Raw genomic sequence first — 19,564 nt, 5'->3', positions numbered from 1 at the left:
ATCGCTGCTGCTGTGTGACGCCACCTGCTGCATTACCATAGTAGTGCTATCGCTGCTGCTGTGTGACGCCCCATGCGGCATTACCATATTAGAGCTATCGCTGCTGCTGTGTGACGCCCCCTGTTGCATTACCATATTAGTGCTATCGCTGCTGCTGTGTGACGCCCCCTGCTGCATCACCATATTAGAGCTATCGCTGCTGCTGTGTGACGCCCCCTGCGGCATTACCATATTAGTGCTATTGCTGCTGCTGTGTGACACCCCCTGCTGCATTACCATATTAGAGCTATCGCTGCTGCTGTGTGACGCCCCCTGCTGCATTACCATAGTAGTGCTATCGCTGCTGCTGTGTGACACCCCCTGCTGCATTACCATATTAGAGCTGTCGCTGCTGCTGTGTGACGCCCCCTGCTGCATTACCATATTAGTGCTATCACTGCTGCTGTGTGACACCCCCTGCTGCATTACCATATTAGTGCTGTCGCTGCTGCTGTGTGACGCCCCCTGCTGCATTACCATATTAGTGCTATCGCTGCTGCTGTGTGACGCCTCCTGCTGCATTACCATATTAGTGCTATCACTGCTGCTGTGTGACACCCCCTGCTGCATTACCATATTAGAGCTATCGCTGCTGCTGTGTGACGCCCCCTGCTGCATTACCATAGTAGTGCTATCGCTGCTGCTGTGTGACACCCCCTGCTGCATTACCATATTAGAGCTGTCGCTGCTGCTGTGTGACGCCCCCTGCTGCATTACCATATTAGTGCTATCGCTGCTGCTGTGTGACACCCCCTGCTGCATTACCATATTAGTGCTATCACTGCTGCTGTGTGACGCCCCCTGCTGCATTACCATATTAGTGCTATCGCTGCTGCTGTGTGACACCCCCTGCTGCATTACCATATTAGAGCTATCGCTGCTGCTGTGTGACGCCACCTGCTGCATTACCATAGTAGTGCTATCGCTGCTGCTGTGTGACGCCCCCTGCGGCATTACCATATTAGAGCTATCGCTGCTGCTGTGTGACGCCCCCTGTTGCATTACCATATTAGTGCTATCGCTGCTGCTGTGTGACGCCCCCTGCTGCATCACCATATTAGAGCTATCGCTGCTGCTGTGTGACGCCCCCTGCGGCATTACCATATTAGTGCTATCGCTGCTGCTGTGTGACACCCCCTGCTGCATTACCATATTAGAGCTATCGCTGCTGCTGTGTGACGCCCCCTGCTGCATTACCATAGTAGTGCTATCGCTGCTGCTGTGTGACACCCCCTGCTGCATTACCATATTAGAGCTGTCGCTGCTGCTGTGTGACGCCCCCTGCTGCATTACCATATTAGTGCCATCATTGCTGCTGTGTGACACCCCCTGCTGCATTACCATATTAGTGCTGTCGCTGCTGCTGTGTGACGCCCCCTGCTGCATTACCATATTAGTGCTATCGCTGCTGCTGTGTGACACCCCCTGCTGCATTACCATATTAGAGCTATCGCTGCTGCTGTGTGACGCCCCCTGCTGCATTACCATATTAGTGCTATCGCTGCTGCTGTGTGACGCCCCCTGCTGCATTACCATATTAGTGCAATCGCTGGTGCTGTGTGACGCCCCCTGCTGCATTACCATATTAGTGCTATCGCTGCTGCTGTGTGACACCCCCTGCTGCATTACCATATTAGTGCTGTCGCTGCTGCTGTGTGACGCCCCCTGCTGCATTACCATATTAGTGCTATCGCTGCTGCTGTGTGACACCCCCTGCTGCATTACCATATTAGTGCAATCGCTGCTGCTGTGTGACGCCCCCTGCTGCATTACCATATTAGTGCTATCGCTGCTGCTGTGTGACGCCCCCTGCTGCATTACCATATTAGTGCTATCGCTGCTGCTGTGTGACGCCTCCTGCTGCATTACCATATTAGAGCTGTCGCTGCTGCTGTGTGACGCCCCCTGCTGCATTACCATATTAGTGCTATCGCTGCTGCTGTGTGACGCCCCCTGCTGCATTACCATATTAGAGCTGTCGCTGCTGCTGCGTGACGCCCCCTGCTGCATTACCATAGTAGTGCTATCGCTGCTGCTGTGTGACACCCCCTGCTGCATTACCATATTAGAGCTGTCGCTGCTGCTGCGTGACGCCCCCTGCTGCATTACCATAGTAGTGCTATCGCTGCTGCTGTGTGACACCCCCTGCTGCATTACCATATTAGAGCTGTCGCTGCTGCTGCGTGACGCCCCCTGCTGCATTACCATATTAGTGCTATCGCTGCTGCTGTGTGACACCCCCTGCTGCATTACCATATTAGAGCTGTCGCTGCTGCTGCGTGACGCCCCCTGCTGCATTACCATAGTAGTGCTATCGCTGCTGCTGTGTGACACCCCCTGCTGCATTACCATATTAGTGCTATCGCTGCTGCTGTGTGACACCCCCTGCTGCATTACCATATTAGAGCTGTCGCTGCTGCTGTGTGACACCTCCTGCTGCATTACCATAGTAGTGCTATCGCTGCTGCTGTGTGACACCCCCTGCTGCATTACCATATTAGTGCTATCGCTGCTGCTGTGTGGCGCCCCCTGCTGCATTACCATATTAGTGCTATCGCTGCTGCTGTGTGGCGCCCCCTGCGGCATTACCATATTAGTGCTGTCGCTGCTGCTGTGTGACGCCCCCTGCTGCATTACCATAGTAGTGCTATCACTGCTGCTTCTAGGTAAGCAACAGCGATCGCTCCTCAGTCCACATCTGCAACAGGTCCATGAGGCGCCCTCGCTGGATAAAGGCACTTTATAGCGTCGGAGTGTAATTTGCATAATTGTGTTCCTGTGCCATGAACAACATTCAATTTAGGGTTAGACAGATGAACATACGACTCTTGCAAGGGGCGAAAAAATCCCATTACTGCTTCAGACACAATTGTTTAATGACATATCAGAGTAGTCTGTACAAAGAGCTGCTGTAATTACAGCCTATACCGCCGACTGACAGACGGAGAATGTTTTATATAATTCACTTAAATATGTAGACGCAGACATTGAGAGCCACTGTTCAAGAAAACTGTCAATTCACTAGCAGTATCAACATCCTCACTCTGGCTCCTACTAAACGGATATGCTGTGTGTATATATATATGTATATATATATATATATATATATATATATATATATATGTGTATATATATATATATATATATATATATACTGTATATATATATATAGTTAGATATATTTATAAAAATGGAAAAAACAGCACTCAGTGAAAGATATAACCAACAAACAAATGGTGGTGCAAAGTCCAAAAAGTTAATATTGTCACCCACTTTTCCCAGGTAATGAAAAAAAGAATATACCAGCACTCACTTTTAGAGATGAAAAAACCCCGCCCTGTGCTGGTTGAAACAGCTGTCGGGCTGCAGCTGTTGGTCTATATGCAATGGAATCTTTATGAAGAGTAAATAATTGTTTTTTTCTTCTCTAAAAGTAAGTGCTGGTATATTCTCTAAAAGTGAGTGCTGGTATATTTTTTTATTACCTGGTAAAAGTGAGTGTCAAAATAAATATATATATATATATATCCAATGAAAAATAGGAGCACTCACCAGTCTTCTTAATATTCTCATTATTTATTAGCAGCAAGACATCAATAAAGGGGTGTAATCGACGTTTCGGTTCCCAAGTGGAACCTTTGTCAAGATCATGTAGTACAATAAAATGTCCCCTTATAAACCCCAGATTGACCGTCCCCCTAATTAATACAATTGTCTTATATCCAATAATCCACCTACATTAAACACAAATAAAATACATGCACAGACAGTACAACTGACAAACAAAACATGTAAATAAAAGCTGAAATCCATAGATACCGAGTGGACACAAAGTTCACTAATGCTTACTGTATTCAATGTTAATTTGCGGCGTGCGTTCCACTGTGTCTAGGACTTCCGTTCTTTGGAACGCAAGTTCCGGACACCTGACCGGAAGTACTAAAAATCGTCACACAGATCTACCGTTGATTACGTGTTCACAGTGTTCCGGGCTCCATGGAGACCAAACAGCGTGTCTAGCATATAGCTCACACAACATCATAAATAATGTATGCTGGTCTAGTGTAGTCAGCTGGTGGGATATTAACACAGGGAATATTGTAAAAGAAAAGAAAGGAAAGGAAAAATAGTGAACTTAATGTGTCGACTCGGAGGGGTCACATGGAGTCAGCAATATGTGAACCTTAGACAAAATCTAACTATATATACGGTCTAGTTATATATATATTATATATTCTCTGAATTATTATTCATCCATCAAAAGTAAAGTTGTAGTAAAAAAAATAAAAAATAAAAAATAAAAAATCAAATATAAAAAATCAAGAATAAAGACGCGGGTACGGACACAGACCGTCCATCAATAGGAGCCACAGAAAGCAAAAAAATAGAAAATTAAAAAATAAAAAAATAAAAAATAAAAGATTGAAGAAAAAATATGGAGCCAAAAACTTTTTGTATATTTGAAGAATTATTCCAAAAAAATACCATATTGAATGCCCTCATGCAGGCCCTTAGGGCGTATAGTGGCCTGAATGAGGGCATTCAATATGGTATTTTTTTGGAATAATTCTTCAAATATACAAAAAAAATTTGGCTCCATATTTTTTCTTCAATCTTTTATTTTTTATTTTTTATTTTTCATTTTTTTTTACTACAACTTTACTTTTGATGGATGAATAATAATTCAGAGAATATATAATATATATATAACTAGACCGTATATATAGTTAGATTTTGTCTAAGGTTCACATATTGCTGACTCTATGTGACCCCTCCGAGTCGACACATTAAGTTCACTATTTTTCCTTTCCTTTCTTTTCTTTTACAATATTCCCTGTGTTAATATCCCACCAGCTGACTACACTAGACCAGCATACATTATTTATGATGTTGTGTGAGCTATATGCTAGACACGCTGTTTGGTCTCCATGGAGACCGGAACACTGTGAACCCGTAATCAACGGTAGATCTGTGTGACGATTTTTAGTACTTCCGGTCAGGTGTCCGGAACTTGCGTTCCAAAGACCGGAAGTCCTAGACACAGTGGAACGCACGCCGCAAATTAACATTGAATACAGTAAGCATTAGTGAACTTTGTGTCCACTCTGTATCTATGGATTTCAGCTTTTATTTACATGTTTTGTTTGTCAGTTGTACTGTCTGTGCATGTATTTTATTTGTGTTTAATGTAGGTGGATTATTGGATATAAGACAATTGTATTAATTAGGGGGAGGGTCACTCTGGGGTTTATAAGGGGACATTTTATTGTACTACATGATCTTGACAAAGGTTCCACTTGGGAACCGAAACGTCGATTACACCCCTTTATTGATGTCTTGCTGCTAATAAATAATGAGAATATTAAGAAGACTGGTGAGTGCTCCTATTTTTCATTGGATATATTTGCACTAATGGGTCTTGAGGATTCATTATTATATGGAAGTCACCCCAGCATTTGTGGATAAGGCCAGAGTGTGGACTGTTCCTGTGAATATATATATATATATATATATATATATATATATATATATATATATATATATATATATTGGTTGAGGGCACAAGCTAAAAGCAGATCTGCATCTGTGATTCTAGAATGTCACTCGGTGCGACAACAGGAAACAGAACATTAATGGAAGAAGTTGTGAGAAGTAGGTTGATGTGTTGTAAAACAGTAGAAAAATCCAGATATAATCTGAATGCGTCCCATTGCACTTGGCAGGTGCTTCCCATTGGGTAATGCTGGGGCAGGTGGCCAGCCTGAGAGTCATACGCTGATCACACCTGCTTTTGCAGAGTAACTTTGATGGTACTAAACACTTTGCCCAATGCTTCAAACAGCGGGTCGCAGAAGGTGTGGACGCAGAGCGAGCACGTCCGGCCAACGCACTGGATCTCTATCAGGTAGCTCTTGATGCACGGGACCACCGCCCAGATGTGGCAAAAGGAAATAAGAGCAAAGAGGACGCCCCAGATGATGGAAAGGGGTATGCCGATGAGGGAAGAGAGCAGCCGGTAGCACCAGTATTTGGTCACGGTGAAAGTAGTGTAACTGGCTTTCCAGACGCCGTCAAAGCTGTGCGTGCCGTGCGGTTCTGCAATCACATCTTCGAAATCCACCTGCAATAAAGAAAGGGGCATAGACAGGTGATGTCATTCCGTAGCTGCCCAAAATCTAAATCTAAATGACTGATAAAAATTTGATCAATCTATAGAGATATAAGTTTGAGACGTCTTAATGTAAGTAAATAATAATAATCCATGGTTCTATGGCTCTTGGCATTACCCTAGGAGCACCCGTAGCAGAGACGGTAAAAAGGTGACAGGACTATTTTTGTAGTTTATTTAATTCTACGCACTGGAGGTGCAATCCAAATGTTGATCCGATCTTGTCCGTTTGGGTGTTAACGTTCACTCAACACAAGCAACACTTCGGTAATGACGTCATTATGTCATCCCCCTTTTCATCCCCTTAGGGGAGGTTTATTAAAATTCTAACTACGTAGTTTTCCTATTTCCCACCTGAAGAATACCTATGTTACACTTCATCTTCCTAACATATTGGGAAGCAAGAAAATTAGTGATGAGTCAGTTAGTCAGTGAGTGAGTGAGTGAGTGAGTCAGTGAGTGAGTGCTTCTGCATTTATATATATATAGAATATGGAATGTTTAACTTTTCCTGACTTTTGATGTTAGTTATATAATTTTGTTTGAGGCAATTTGTTTGTTTTTTAGACTCCCCTACAGCCTATGCTATAGACCAGTGTTACCTAAGCTTGGTCTTCAGGGACCTGACAATGCACGTTTTACAGATCTCCTCATTATCAGAAGACGTAAAATAATTAACACCACTGGTTGATCTTTTAAAATGTGCCAGCCATTAATTAATAAATACACCCCTGCACCAACAAGGAAACCTGGAAAACATGCACTGCTATGGGTCTCTGATGACTGGATTTGGAAAGCACTGCTATAGATCATCTATAGTGTAATTAGTAATGCTGTAGGAGACCAATGCTACATATATATCCAGGGCCGGTGCTAGGTTCTTCTCCCCCAGGCATCCCAGACTTGCTCCATGGCAGACGGTGCTCGGCCCACATCCAGAAAATAAAACATTCAGTTCAGGCAGGCTGGCACTACTGCATGTCAGGCAGATTACAGCCCCCTACATGGGCTGGCCACACTCGCTCTAATAGCAAGCATTCAGTAATTCCCCTCTAGAAATCCTGAGTTTGTCCCTGTGGTTCAGGGCCGTAACTAGGTGTCTGCGGAGGGGGCACCGCACATAGCGGTTGGCGGCACTTGTCAGTGATCTGTTTTAATTACTTTCACTTGCAGCCAGAGGCGTATCTAGGGTAGGGCGAGTGGGGCACGTGCCCTGGGCGCCTTGGCAGGCCCAGGAGAGGGGGGCGCCGCCAGCGTCCAGGGCATCATGCCCCACTCGCCCCCGTCAACCCTAAATGTGAGGGGAGGAGAGCGCAGCGTCTCTCCCTCCCCTCACCGCCGCTGCCAGCACTAGCAGCGCTGTGTCCGGTCTCCGGCTTTAGCCAATCAGAGCTTGCGGACCGGCTCCTGATTGGCTGCCGGTCCGCGAGCACTGATTGGCTAGCGAACCGGCGCCAGACAGCCGCCGGAGACCTGGAGCGGTGAGGGGAAGGAGAGGTACTGCGCTGCGCTCTCCTCCCCTCACATAGCAACAAGCGGCCAGTGGGTGACGGGGGGGTGGGGGGTGTCCGGCGGCACGGGGGGGGGGGGGGTCCGGCGGCACAGTGGGGCATGTATCTGGCACCAAGTGGGGACTGGCACTGTGGCGCATGTATCTGGCACTGTGGGGCATGTAACTGGCACTGTGGGGCAATGTATCTGGCACTGTGGGGCAATGTATCTGGCACTGTGGGGCAATGTAACTGGCACTGTGGGGCAATGTAACTGGCACTGTGGGGCAATGTATCTGGCACTGTGGGTCATGTAACTGGCACCAAATGGGGCATGTAACTGGCACTGAGTGGGGCCTGGCGCTGTGGGGCATGTATCTGGCACTGGGGCATGTAACTGGCACTGTGGGGCAATGTAACTGGCACTGTGGGGCAATGTATCTGGCACTGTGGGGCAATGTAACTGGCACTGTGGTGCAATGTATCTGGCACTGTGGGTCATGTAACTGACACTGTGGGGCATGTATCTGGCACTGTGGGGCATGTAACTGGCACTGTGGGGCAATGTATCTGGCACTGTGGGGCATGTAACTGGCACTGTGGGGCATGTATCTGGCACTGTGGGGCATGTATCTGGCACTGTGGGGCAATGTATCTGGCACTGTGGGGCAATGTAACTGGCACTGTGGGGCAATGTATCCGGCACTGTGGGGCATGTATCCGGCACTGTGGGGCATTGTATCCGGCACTGTGGGGCAATGTAACTGGCACTGAGTGGGGCATGTATCTGGCACTGAGTGGGGCATGTATCTGGCACTGTGGGGCAATGTATCTGGCACTGTGGGGCATGTATCCGGCACTGTGGGGCAATGTAACTGGCACTGAGTGGGGCATGTATCTGGCACTGAGTGGGGCATGTATCTGGCACTGTGGGGCATGTATCCGGCACTGTGGGGCATTGTATCCGGCACTGTGGGGCAATGTGACTGGCACTGTGGGGCATGTATCTGGCACTGAGTGGGGCATGTATCCGGCACTGTGGGGCAATGTAACTGGCACTGAGTGGGGCATGTATCTGGCACTGAGTGGGGCATGTATCTGGCACTGAGTGGGGCATGTATCTGGCACTGTGGGGCATTGTATCCGGCACTGTGGGGCATTGTATCCGGCACTGTGGGGCAATGTAACTGGCACTGAGTGGGGCATATATCTGGCACTGAGTGGGGCATGTATCCGGCACTGTGGGGCAATGTAACTGGCACTGAGTGGGGCATGTATCTGGCACTGAGTGGGGCATGTATCTGGCACTGTGGGGCATGTATCCGGCACTGTGGGGCAATGTAACTGGCACTGAGTGGGGCATGTATCTGGCACTGAGTGGGGCATGTATCTGGCACTGTGGGGCATGTATCCGGCACTGTGGGGCATTGTATCCGGCACTGTGGGGCAATGTGACTGGCACTGTGGGGCATGTATCTGGCACTGAGTGGGGCATGTATCCGGCACTGTGGGGCAATGTAACTGGCACTGAGTGGGGCATGTATCTGGCACTGAGTGGGGCATGTATCTGGCACTGAGTGGGGCATGTATCTGGCACTGTGGGGCATTGTATCCGGCACTGTGGGGCATTGTATCCGGCACTGTGGGGCAATGTAACTGGCACTGAGTGGGGCATATATCTGGCACTGAGTGGGGCATGTATCTGGCACTGTGGGGCATGTATCTGGCACTGTGGGGCATGTATCCGGCACTGTGGGGCATTGTATCCGGCACTGTGGGGCATGTAACTGGCACTGTGGGGCATGTATCTGGCACTGAGTGGGGCATGTATCTGTCACTGTGTGGCAATGTAACTGGCACTGTGGGGCAATGTAACTGGCACTGAGTGGGGCATGTATCCGGCACTGTGGGGCAATGTATCCAGCACTGTGGGGCAATGTATCCGGCACTGTGGGGCAATGTAACTGGCACTGTGGGGCATGTATCCGGCACTGTGGGGCAATGTAACTGGCACTGTGGGCCGTTTTCAGTGGCCACACCCCTTCTGGAGCGTGGTCACAACCCTTCTGGTGTGTGGCCACGCCCATTTTTTTCGCGCACATGCTTCTTTTTGTGTGTGTGTTGTTTTTTTTTGGGGGGGCGCCATTTTCCATCTTGCCCTGGGCTCCGAAAACCCTAGTTACGCCTCTGCTTGCAGCTCCCCCCTTTTTGAAGCCCAGCATCTCCTGACCGCCCTGTCGCCTATCCTGACCCCTTCTGTCACTAATACCTAATTACCTATACAACATTCATGAACTCAACTTGTGATTTATTTGTTATTCAGTCACACTGTCCTTTATTACATTTCAAGATGCTGGATTCAATCCCATTGCCTGTGTCATTGCAGTCAGACAATCTTTCCATTGAGCTATCTGCCCTTACATAGAAAGGTAGATAATTCTAAGCTAGAGAATTCTAACTATCCCGGCACTCAGCATACCGGCACCGGGATCCCGACAGCCGGTATACCCACAACTATTCTCCCTCTTGGATTGTCCACAACAACCCTACTGGGAGAATAAGCGCGCCACCGTGCCCGCAGCGTGGTAAGTGCAGCGAGCCCGCAAGGGGCTCTTTTGCACTTGCCCCGCTGCCGGCATTCCAATGGTCGGGATCCTGGCGCCGGGATGTATATGATTAGAAACGTTTCTTTGCATTGCTATTAGTGATGTGCACCGGAAATTTTTCGGGTTTTTTGTTTTGGTTTTGGATTCGGTTCCGCGGCCGTGTTTTGGATTCGGACGCGTTTTGGCAAAACCTCCCTGAAAATCTTTTGTCAGATTCGGGTGTGTTTTGGATTCGGGTGGTTTTTTTTTTTTAAAAAACCCTCAAAAACAGCTTAAATCATAGAATTTGGGGGTCATTTTGATCCCATAGTATTATTAACCTCAATAACCATAATTTCCACTCATTTCCAGTCTATTCTGAACACCTCACACCTCACAATATTATTTTTAGTCCTAAAATTTGCACCGAGGTCGCTGGATGACTAAGCTTAGCGACCCAAGTGGCCGACACAAACACCTGGCCCATCTAGGAGTGGCACTGCAGTGTCAGACAGGATGGCACTTCAAAAAATAGTCCCCAAACAGCACATGATGCAAAGAAAAATTAAAGAAAAAAGAGGTGCAAGATGGAATTGTCCTTGGGCCCTCCCACCCACCCTTATGTTGTATAAACAGGACATGCACACTTTAACAAACCCATCATTTCAGTGACAGGGTCTGCCACACGACTGTGACTGAAATGACTGGTTGGTTTGGGCCCCCACCAAAAAAGAAGCAATCAATCTCTCCTTGCACAAACTGGCTCTACAGAGGCAAGATGTCCACCTCCTCCTCATCCTCCGATTCCTCACCCCTTTCACTGTGTACATCCTCCTCCTCACAGATTATTAATTCGTCCCCACTGGAATCCACCATCTCAGGTCCCTGTGTACTTTCTGGAGGCAATTGCTGGTGAATATCTCCACGGAGGAATTGATTATAATTCATTTTGATAAACATCATCTTATCCACATTTTCTGGAAGTAACCTCGTACGCCGATTGCTGACAAGGTGAGCGGCAGCACTAAACACTCTTTCGGAGTACACACTGGAGGGAGGGCAACTTAGGTAGAATAAAGCCAGTTTGTGCAAGGGCCTCCAAATTGCCTCTTTTTCCTGCCAGTATACGTACAGACTGTCTGACGTGCCTACTTGGATGCGGTCACTCATATAATATTCCACCATTCTTTCAATGGTGACAGAATCATATGCAGTGACAATAGACGACATGTCAGTAATCGTTGGCAGGTCCTTCAGTCCGGACCAGATGTCAGCACTCGCTCCAGACTGCCCTGCATCACCGCCAGCGGGTGGGTTCGGAATTCTTAGCCTTTTCCTCGCAGGCCCAGTTGCGGGAGAATGTGAAGGAGGAGCTGTTGACGGGTCACGTTCCGCTTGACTTGACAAGTGTCTCACCAGCAGGTCTTTGCACCTCTGCAGACTTGTGTCTGCCAGAAAGAGAGATACAACGTAGGCTTTAAACCTAGGATTGAGCACGGTGGCCAAAGTGTAGTGCTCTGATTTCAACAGATTGATCACCCGTGAATCCTGGTTAAGCGAATTAAGGGCTCCATCCACAAGTCCCACATGTCTAGCGGAATCGCTCCGTTTTAGCTCCTCCTTCAATCTCTCCAGCTGCTTCTGCAAAAGCCTGATGAGGGGAATGACCTGACTCAGGCTGGCAGTATCTGAACTGACTTCACGTGTGGCAAGTTCAAAAGGTTGCAGAACCTTGCACAACGTTGAAATCATTCTCCACTGCGCTTGAGTCAGGTGCATTCCCCCTCCTTTGCCTATATCGTAGGCAGATGTATAGGCTTGAATGGCCTTTTGCTGCTCTGCAATCCTCTGAAGCATATAGAGGGTTGAATTCCACCTCGTTACCACCTCTTGCTTCAGATGATGGCGGGTCAGGTTCAGGAGTGTTTGCTGGTGCTCCAGTCTTCGGCACGCGGTGGCTGAATGCCGAAAGTGGCCCGCAATTCTTGGGGCCACCGACAGCATCTCTTGCACGCCCCTGTCATTTTTAAAAAAATTCTGCACCACCAAATTAAATGTATGTGCAAAACATGGGACGTGCTGGAATTTGCCCACATGTAATGCACGCACAATATTGGTGGCGTTGTCCGATGTCACAAATCCCCAGGATAGTCCAATTGGGGTTAGCCATTCTGCGATGATGTTCCTCAGTTTCCGTAAGAGGTTGTCAGCTGTGTGCCTCTTATGGAAAGTGGTGATAAAAAGCGTAGCCTGCCTAGGAACGAGTTGGCGTTTGCGATATGCTGCTACTGGTGCCGCCGCTGCTGTTCTTGCTGCGGGAGGCAATACATCTACCCAGTGGGATGTCACAGTCATATAGTCCTGAGTCTGCCCTGCTCCACTTGGCCACATGTCCGTGGTTAAGTGGACATTGGGTACAACTGCATTTTTTAGGACACTGGTGTCTCTTTTTCTGAGGTCTGTGTACATTCTCGGTATCGCCTGCCTAGAGAAATGGAACCTAGATGGTATTTGGTACCTGGGACACAGTACCTCAATCAATTGTCTAATTCCCTGTGGATTAACGGTGGATACCAGACACACGTTTAACACCACCGCAGCTGCCAAGGCCTGAGTTATCCGCTTTGCAGCAGGATGACTGCTGTGATATTTAATCTTCCTCGCAAAGGACTGTTGGACAGTCACTTGCTTACTGGAAGTAGTACAAGTGGTCTTCCGACTTCCCCTCTGGGATGACGATCGACTCCCAGCAGCAACAACAGCAGCGCCAGCAGCAGTAGGCGTTACACTCAAGGATGCATCGGAGGAATCCCAGGCAGGAGAGGACTCGTCAGACTTGCCAGTGACATGGCCTGCAGGACTATTGGCTTTCCTGTCTAAGGAGGAAATTGACACTGAGGGAGTTGGTGGTGTGGTTTGCAGGAGCTTGGTTACAAGAGGAAGGGATTTAGTTGTCAGTGGACTGCTTCCGCTGTCACCCAAAGTTTTTGAACTTGTCAATGACTTCTGATGAATGCGCTCCAGGTGACGTATAAGGGAGGATGTTCCTAGATGGTTAACTTCCTTACCCCTACTTATTACAGCTTGACAAAGGCAACACACGGCTTGACACCTGTTGTCCGCATTTCTGTTAAAATAATTCCACACCGAAGAGGGGATTTTTTTTGTAATTTGACCAGGCATGTCAATGGCCATATTCGTCCCATGGACAACAGGTGTCTCCCCGGGTGCCTGACTTAAACAAACCACCTCACCATCAGAATCCTCCTTGTCAATTTCCTCCTCAGCGCCAGCAACACCCATATCCTCATCCTGGTGTACTTCAACAATGACATCTTCAATTTGACTATCAGGAACTGGACTGTGGGTGCTCCTTCCAGCACTTGCAGGGGGCATGCAAATGGTGGAAGGCGCCACCTCTTCCCGTCCAGTGTTGGGACGGTCAGGCATTGCAACCGACACAATTGGACTCTCCTTGTGGATTTGTGATTTAGAAGAACGCACAGTTCTTTGCTTTGTTTTGCCAGCTTAAGTCTTTTAATTTTTCTAGCGAGAGGATGAGTGCTTCCATCCTCATGTGAAGCTGAACCACTAGCCATGAACATAGGCCTTGGCCTCAGCCGTTCCTTGCCACTCCTATCGTAAATGGCATATTGGCAAGTTTACGATTCTCCTCAGACGCTTTTAATTTAGATTTTTGGGTCATTTTACTGAACTTTTGTTTTTTGGATTTTACATGCTTTCTACTATGACATTGGGTATCGGCCTTGGCAGACGACGTTGATGGCATTTCATCATCTCAGCCATGACTAGTGGCAGCAGCTTCAGCACGAGGTGGAAGTGGATCTTGATCTTTCCCTATTTTACCCTCCACATTTTTGTTCTCCATTTTTTAATGTGTGGAATTATATGCCAGTAATATATCAATAGCAATGGCCTACTGTACCGTACTGCTATATATATACTGGTGGTCAGCAAAATTCTGCACGGTCCTCCTACTATATACTGAGCACAACTACAATGCAGCACAGGTATGGATGGATAGTATACTTGACGACACAGAGGTAGAGCAATGGACTACTGTACCATACTGCTATATATATATATATATACTGGTGGTCAGCAAAATTCTGCACTGTCCTAATACTATATACTGCGCACAACTACAATGCAGCACAGGTATGGATGGATAGTATACTTGATGACACAGAGGTAGAGCAATGGACTACTGTACCGTACTGCTATATATATACTGGTGGTCAGCAGAATTCTGCACTGTCCTCCTACTATATACTGCGCACAACTAAAAAGCAGCACAGGTATGGATGGATAGTATACTTGACAACACAGAGGTAGAGCAATGAACTACTGTACCGTACTGCTATATATATACTGGTGGTCAGCAAAATTCTGCACTGTCCTCCTACTATATACTGCGCACAACTACAATGCAGCACAGGTATGGATGGATAGTATACTTGACGACACAGAGGTAGAGCAATGGACTACTGTACCGTACTGCTATATATATACTGGTGGTCAGCAAAATTCTGCACTGCCCTCCTACTATATACTGCGCACAACTAAAATGCAGCACAGGTATGGATGGATAGTATACTTGACGACAAAGAGGTAGAGCAATGGACTACTGTACCGTACTGCTATATATATACTGGTGGTCAGCAAAATTCTGCACTGTCCTCCTACTATATACTGCGCACAACTAAAATGCAGGACAGGTATGGATGGATAGTATACTTGACGACACAGCGGTAGAGCAATGAACTACTGTACCGTACTGCTATATATATACTGGTGGTCAGCAAAATTCTGCACTGTCCTCCTACTATATACTGCGCACAACTACAATGCAGCACAGGTATGGATGGATAGTATACTTGATGACAAAGAGGTAGAGCAATAGACTACTGTACCGTACTGCTATATATATACTGGTGGTCAGCAAAATTCTGCACTGTCCTCCTACTATATACTGCGCACAACTACAGTGCAGCACAGGTATGGATGGATAATATACTTGACGACACAGAGGTAGAGCAATGAACTACTGTACCGTACTGCTATATATATACTGGTGGTCAGCAAAATTCTGCACTGTCCTCCTACTATATACTGCGCACAACTACAATGCAGCACAGGTATGGATGGATAGTATACTTGACGACACAGAGGTAGAGCAATGGACTACTGTACCGTACTGCTATATATATATACTGGTGGTCAGCAAAATTCTGCACTGCCCTCCTACTATATACTGCGCACAACTAAAATGCAGCACAGGTATGGATGGATAGTATACTTGACGACAAAGAGGTAGAGCAATGGACTACTGTACCGTACTGCTATATATATACTGGTGGTCAGCAAAATTCTGCACTGTCCTCCTACTATATACTGCGCACAACTAAAATGCAGGACAGGTATGGATGGATAGTATACTTGACGACACAGCGGTAGAGCAATGAACTACTGTACTGTACTGCTATATATATACTGGTGGTCAGCAAAATTCTGCACTGTCCTCCTACTATATACTGCGCACAACTACAATGCAGCACAGGTATGGATGGATAGTATACTTGATGACAAAGAGGTAGAGCAATAGACTACTGTACCGTACTGCTATATATATACTGGTGGTCAGCAAAATTCTGCACTGTCCTCCTACTATATACTGCGCACAACTACAGTGCAGCACAGGTATGGATGGATAATATACTTGACGACACAGAGGTAGAGCAATGAACTACTGTACCGTACTGCTATATATATACTGGTGGTCAGCAAAATTCTGCACTGTCCTCCTACTATATACTGCGCACAACTAAAATGCAGCACAGGTGTGGATGGATAGTATACTTGACGACACAGCGGTAGAGCAATGAACTACTGTACCGTACTGCTATATATATACTGGTGGTCAGCAAAATTCTGCACTGTCCTCCTACTATATACTGCGCACAACTACAATGCAGCACAGGTATGGATGGATAGTATACTTGATGACACAGAGGTAGAGCAATAGACTACTGTACCGTACTGCTATATATATACTGGTGGTCAGCAAAATTCTGCACTGTCCTCCTACTATATACTGCGCACAACTAAAATGCAGCACAGGTGTGGATGGATAGTATACTTGACGACAGAGAGGTAGAGCAATGGACTACTGTATTATTTATTATTTATTACCAGTTATTTATATAGCGCACACATATTCCGCAGCGCTTTACAGAGAATATTTGGCCATTCACATCAGTCCCTGCCCCAGTGGAGCTTACAATCTATATTCCCTATCACATTTACACACAGACACAATCACACTAGGGTTAATTTTGTTGAGAGCCAATTAACCTACCAGTATATTTTTGGATTGTGGGAGGAAACCGGAGTACCCGGAGGAAACCCACGCAAGTATGGGGAGAATATACAAACTCCACACAGTTAGGGCCATCGTGGGAATCGAACCCATAACCTCAGTGCTGTGAGGCAGTAATGCTAACCATTACACCATCCGTACTGCCACCGTACTGCTATAAATATACTGGTGGTCAGCTAAATTCTGCACCGTCCTCCTACTATATACTGCGCACAACTACAATGCAGCACAGATATGGAGCGTTTTTCAGGCAGAGAATGTAGATATTTGCAGCACACTGAGCACAGATATTTGCAGCACATTGAGCACAGATATTTGCAGCACACTGAACACAGAAACTGAGAGAATGCAGCCACGTCCTCTCGCTATCATCTCCAATGCACGAGTGAAAATGGCAGCGACGCGCGGCTCCTTATATAGAATACGAATCTCGCGAGAATCCGACAGCGGGATGATGACGATCGTGCGCGCTCGGGTTAACCGAGCTCGGAACCGTGTAAAATAGGTGAATTTCGGGGGGGGTTCGTATCTTGACGAACCGAACCCGCTCATCTCTAGTTGTTATGAGTATTATGGGGTCTATTTACTAAGCTTTGGATGGAGATAAAGTGGACCGAGATAAAGTACCAGCCAATCAGCATCTAACTGCCATGTCACAGGCTGGGCTTGAAAAATGACAGTTAGGAGCTGATTGGCTGGTACTTTATCTCTGTTGGATTTATTTCCATCCAAAGCTTAGTAAATAGACCCCTATGTTTGGCAACGCGGAGATTGTTTTTGTATCCAGACATGTGTTAGTCAGTAAATGCTGCCTGATGCGTTGCGGAATTATTAACTCGGTTGTTAATGCGGTATCGTTTGCATTCCTCTTACTATTCTGTACCAATGCCATTGTTTGTATCTGCTTGTGTTCACCTAGTGTTATTATGGTAACCATGGTGATGGGAGCACTATGATGACGGATAACGTCTGACGTCACAGGGTGAGCGCCGCCCGGATTCCGGACACCGCTGATCACAGGGTGATATATAATGTTGGAAGGCGTATCATAGCATGAGCTATCTCTGGGATCAATCTCGTCATGCCCCTTCCCCACAATGCATGCGCCTTATGGGAGGGGGGTGCCAATTCTCTCTCTGGCACAGGGCACCAAAAAGTCTAGTTACGGCTCTGCTGTGGTTATATGGCCGATAGAGCTGAAATGGTGCGTTCCCTCTATATAAACAAGATATATAGGTTGTGTAACTCACAGTTCCCCTTTGGATCCTACGGTATTTATCTATAATTTCAGTAAGAAATACGTTAATTATATGCCGCCTCTATAGGCAGGCAGGAATGTATAATATACTGTATATATAATAGACTTTTGGGGTGATATACTCAGCCACTCTGGTAATATCGTTCAAAGGGAATTGTTAGTGACTGAGGGAAATGAAAGGGCTTTTCCTCTCCAGCACAAGTGTAAGACCTTCCCAATATGCTCTTTGAAGCATCTGTCATGGTGGCTTTTTTAACTCTTCCCCGGAGTGACAACCGTGCATTGCCCCATGTGTGTTGGTGATCACTCTGGCAGCTAATTGGGATATAGCCAAAGTGTTCACGTTGTGGGAAAACTTTACGCCACTTTTTACCTGTGCACAGCAGACATCCCGTCTGTAAGCCATGTGATAGCAGATCTTTACTAGTCACCCAACTACAAGCTATTCACAGATGAGTGAGCTTCCTCCTCCCCTGTCCAACTGAAAGACCCTCCTCTGGGACCAGCATTCTGATCAGTCTGGCTAACATGCTAATTACTGCCACGCCCCCTTACATCATCCCTCTCCTACATTAATGCTATAGCCCGGTGAGCAGTGCTGGGGTGGAGCAGGCAGCTGGCATTGGGAGGGGCTGATGGCTGCTCATTAGGTTATGCAATAACCTAATGATTGTATTAGAAAACAGAGGGGGTATAGATTTTTTTTGGTCTGTTTTTTATTCTAGGCTTCTTACCAGTTACTTATATATTGCACACACGTTACGCAGCGCTTTGCAGAGAATATTTAGTCATTCACATCAGCTCCTGCCCCAGCGGAGCTTACACTCTATGGTGGTCATTCCGAGTTGTTCGCTCGCTAGCAGTTTTTTGCAGCCGTACAAACGCTATGCCGCCGCCCACTGGGAGTGTATTTTAGCTCAGCAGAAGTGCGAACGAAAGGATCGCAGAGCGGCGGCAAACTTTTTTTGTGCAGTTTTAGAGTAGCTCCAGACCTACTCAGCGCTTGCGATCACTTCAGACTGTTCAGTTCCTGTTTTGACGACACGAACACGCCCTGCGTTCACCCAGCCAGGCCTGCGTTTTTCCTGGCACACCTGCGTTTTTCCGAACACTCCCTGAAAACGGTCAGTTGACACCCAGAAACGCCCCCTTCCTGTCAATCACTCTGCGGCCAGCAGTGCGACTGAAAAGCATCGCTAGACCTTGTGTGAAACTACATGGATTGTTGCATTTGTACGACGCGCGTCTGCATTGCGCCGTATACGCATGCGCAGAAGTGCCGTTTTTTTGCCTAATCGCTGCACAGCGAACTAATGCAGCTAGCGATCAACTCGGAATGACCCCCTATATTCCATACTACATGTGCACACATATATTTGGGTTGGGGCTGCGAGACCAGTGGTCGGGATCCCGGAGGTCTGCATACCGACCCTGGGATCCCGACCGCAGAATGCTGGGTGGGGGCAAGCGCAGCAGAGCCCCCTTGCGGGCACATGATGAGTTACTGCTGGATGTTCGTATTCAACTGCAGACATAGGGGGAAATTTACTAAGCTCCCGATTTTGACCGAGATGGTGTTTTTTCTTCAAAGTGTCATCTCGGGAATTTACTAAACTCAAATCA

The 19,564-nt window shown here is 47.1% G+C and overlaps 1 protein-coding gene across 1 annotated transcript in view; it reads right to left on the bottom strand.

Moving 5' to 3' along the window:
* Positions 1 to 5,556: 5,556 nt before the first annotated feature.
* CAV3 (caveolin 3) overlaps positions 5,557 to 19,564 on the bottom strand; it is a 29,922-nt gene continuing 15,914 nt past the window's right edge. The window contains exon 2 of the mRNA XM_063938854.1: positions 5,557 to 6,160. Coding sequence (XP_063794924.1) covers positions 5,819 to 6,160 — 342 coding nt within the window. The 3' untranslated portion in view covers positions 5,557 to 5,818. The remainder of the gene's footprint in view (positions 6,161 to 19,564) is intronic.

This window comes from Pseudophryne corroboree, chromosome 9 (assembly GCF_028390025.1).
Source record: "Pseudophryne corroboree isolate aPseCor3 chromosome 9, aPseCor3.hap2, whole genome shotgun sequence".
Lineage (NCBI taxonomy): Eukaryota > Metazoa > Chordata > Amphibia > Anura > Myobatrachidae > Pseudophryne > Pseudophryne corroboree.
The sequence above is the reverse complement of the archived record's forward strand: the minus strand, read 5'-3'. Positions and strand labels throughout refer to the sequence as shown.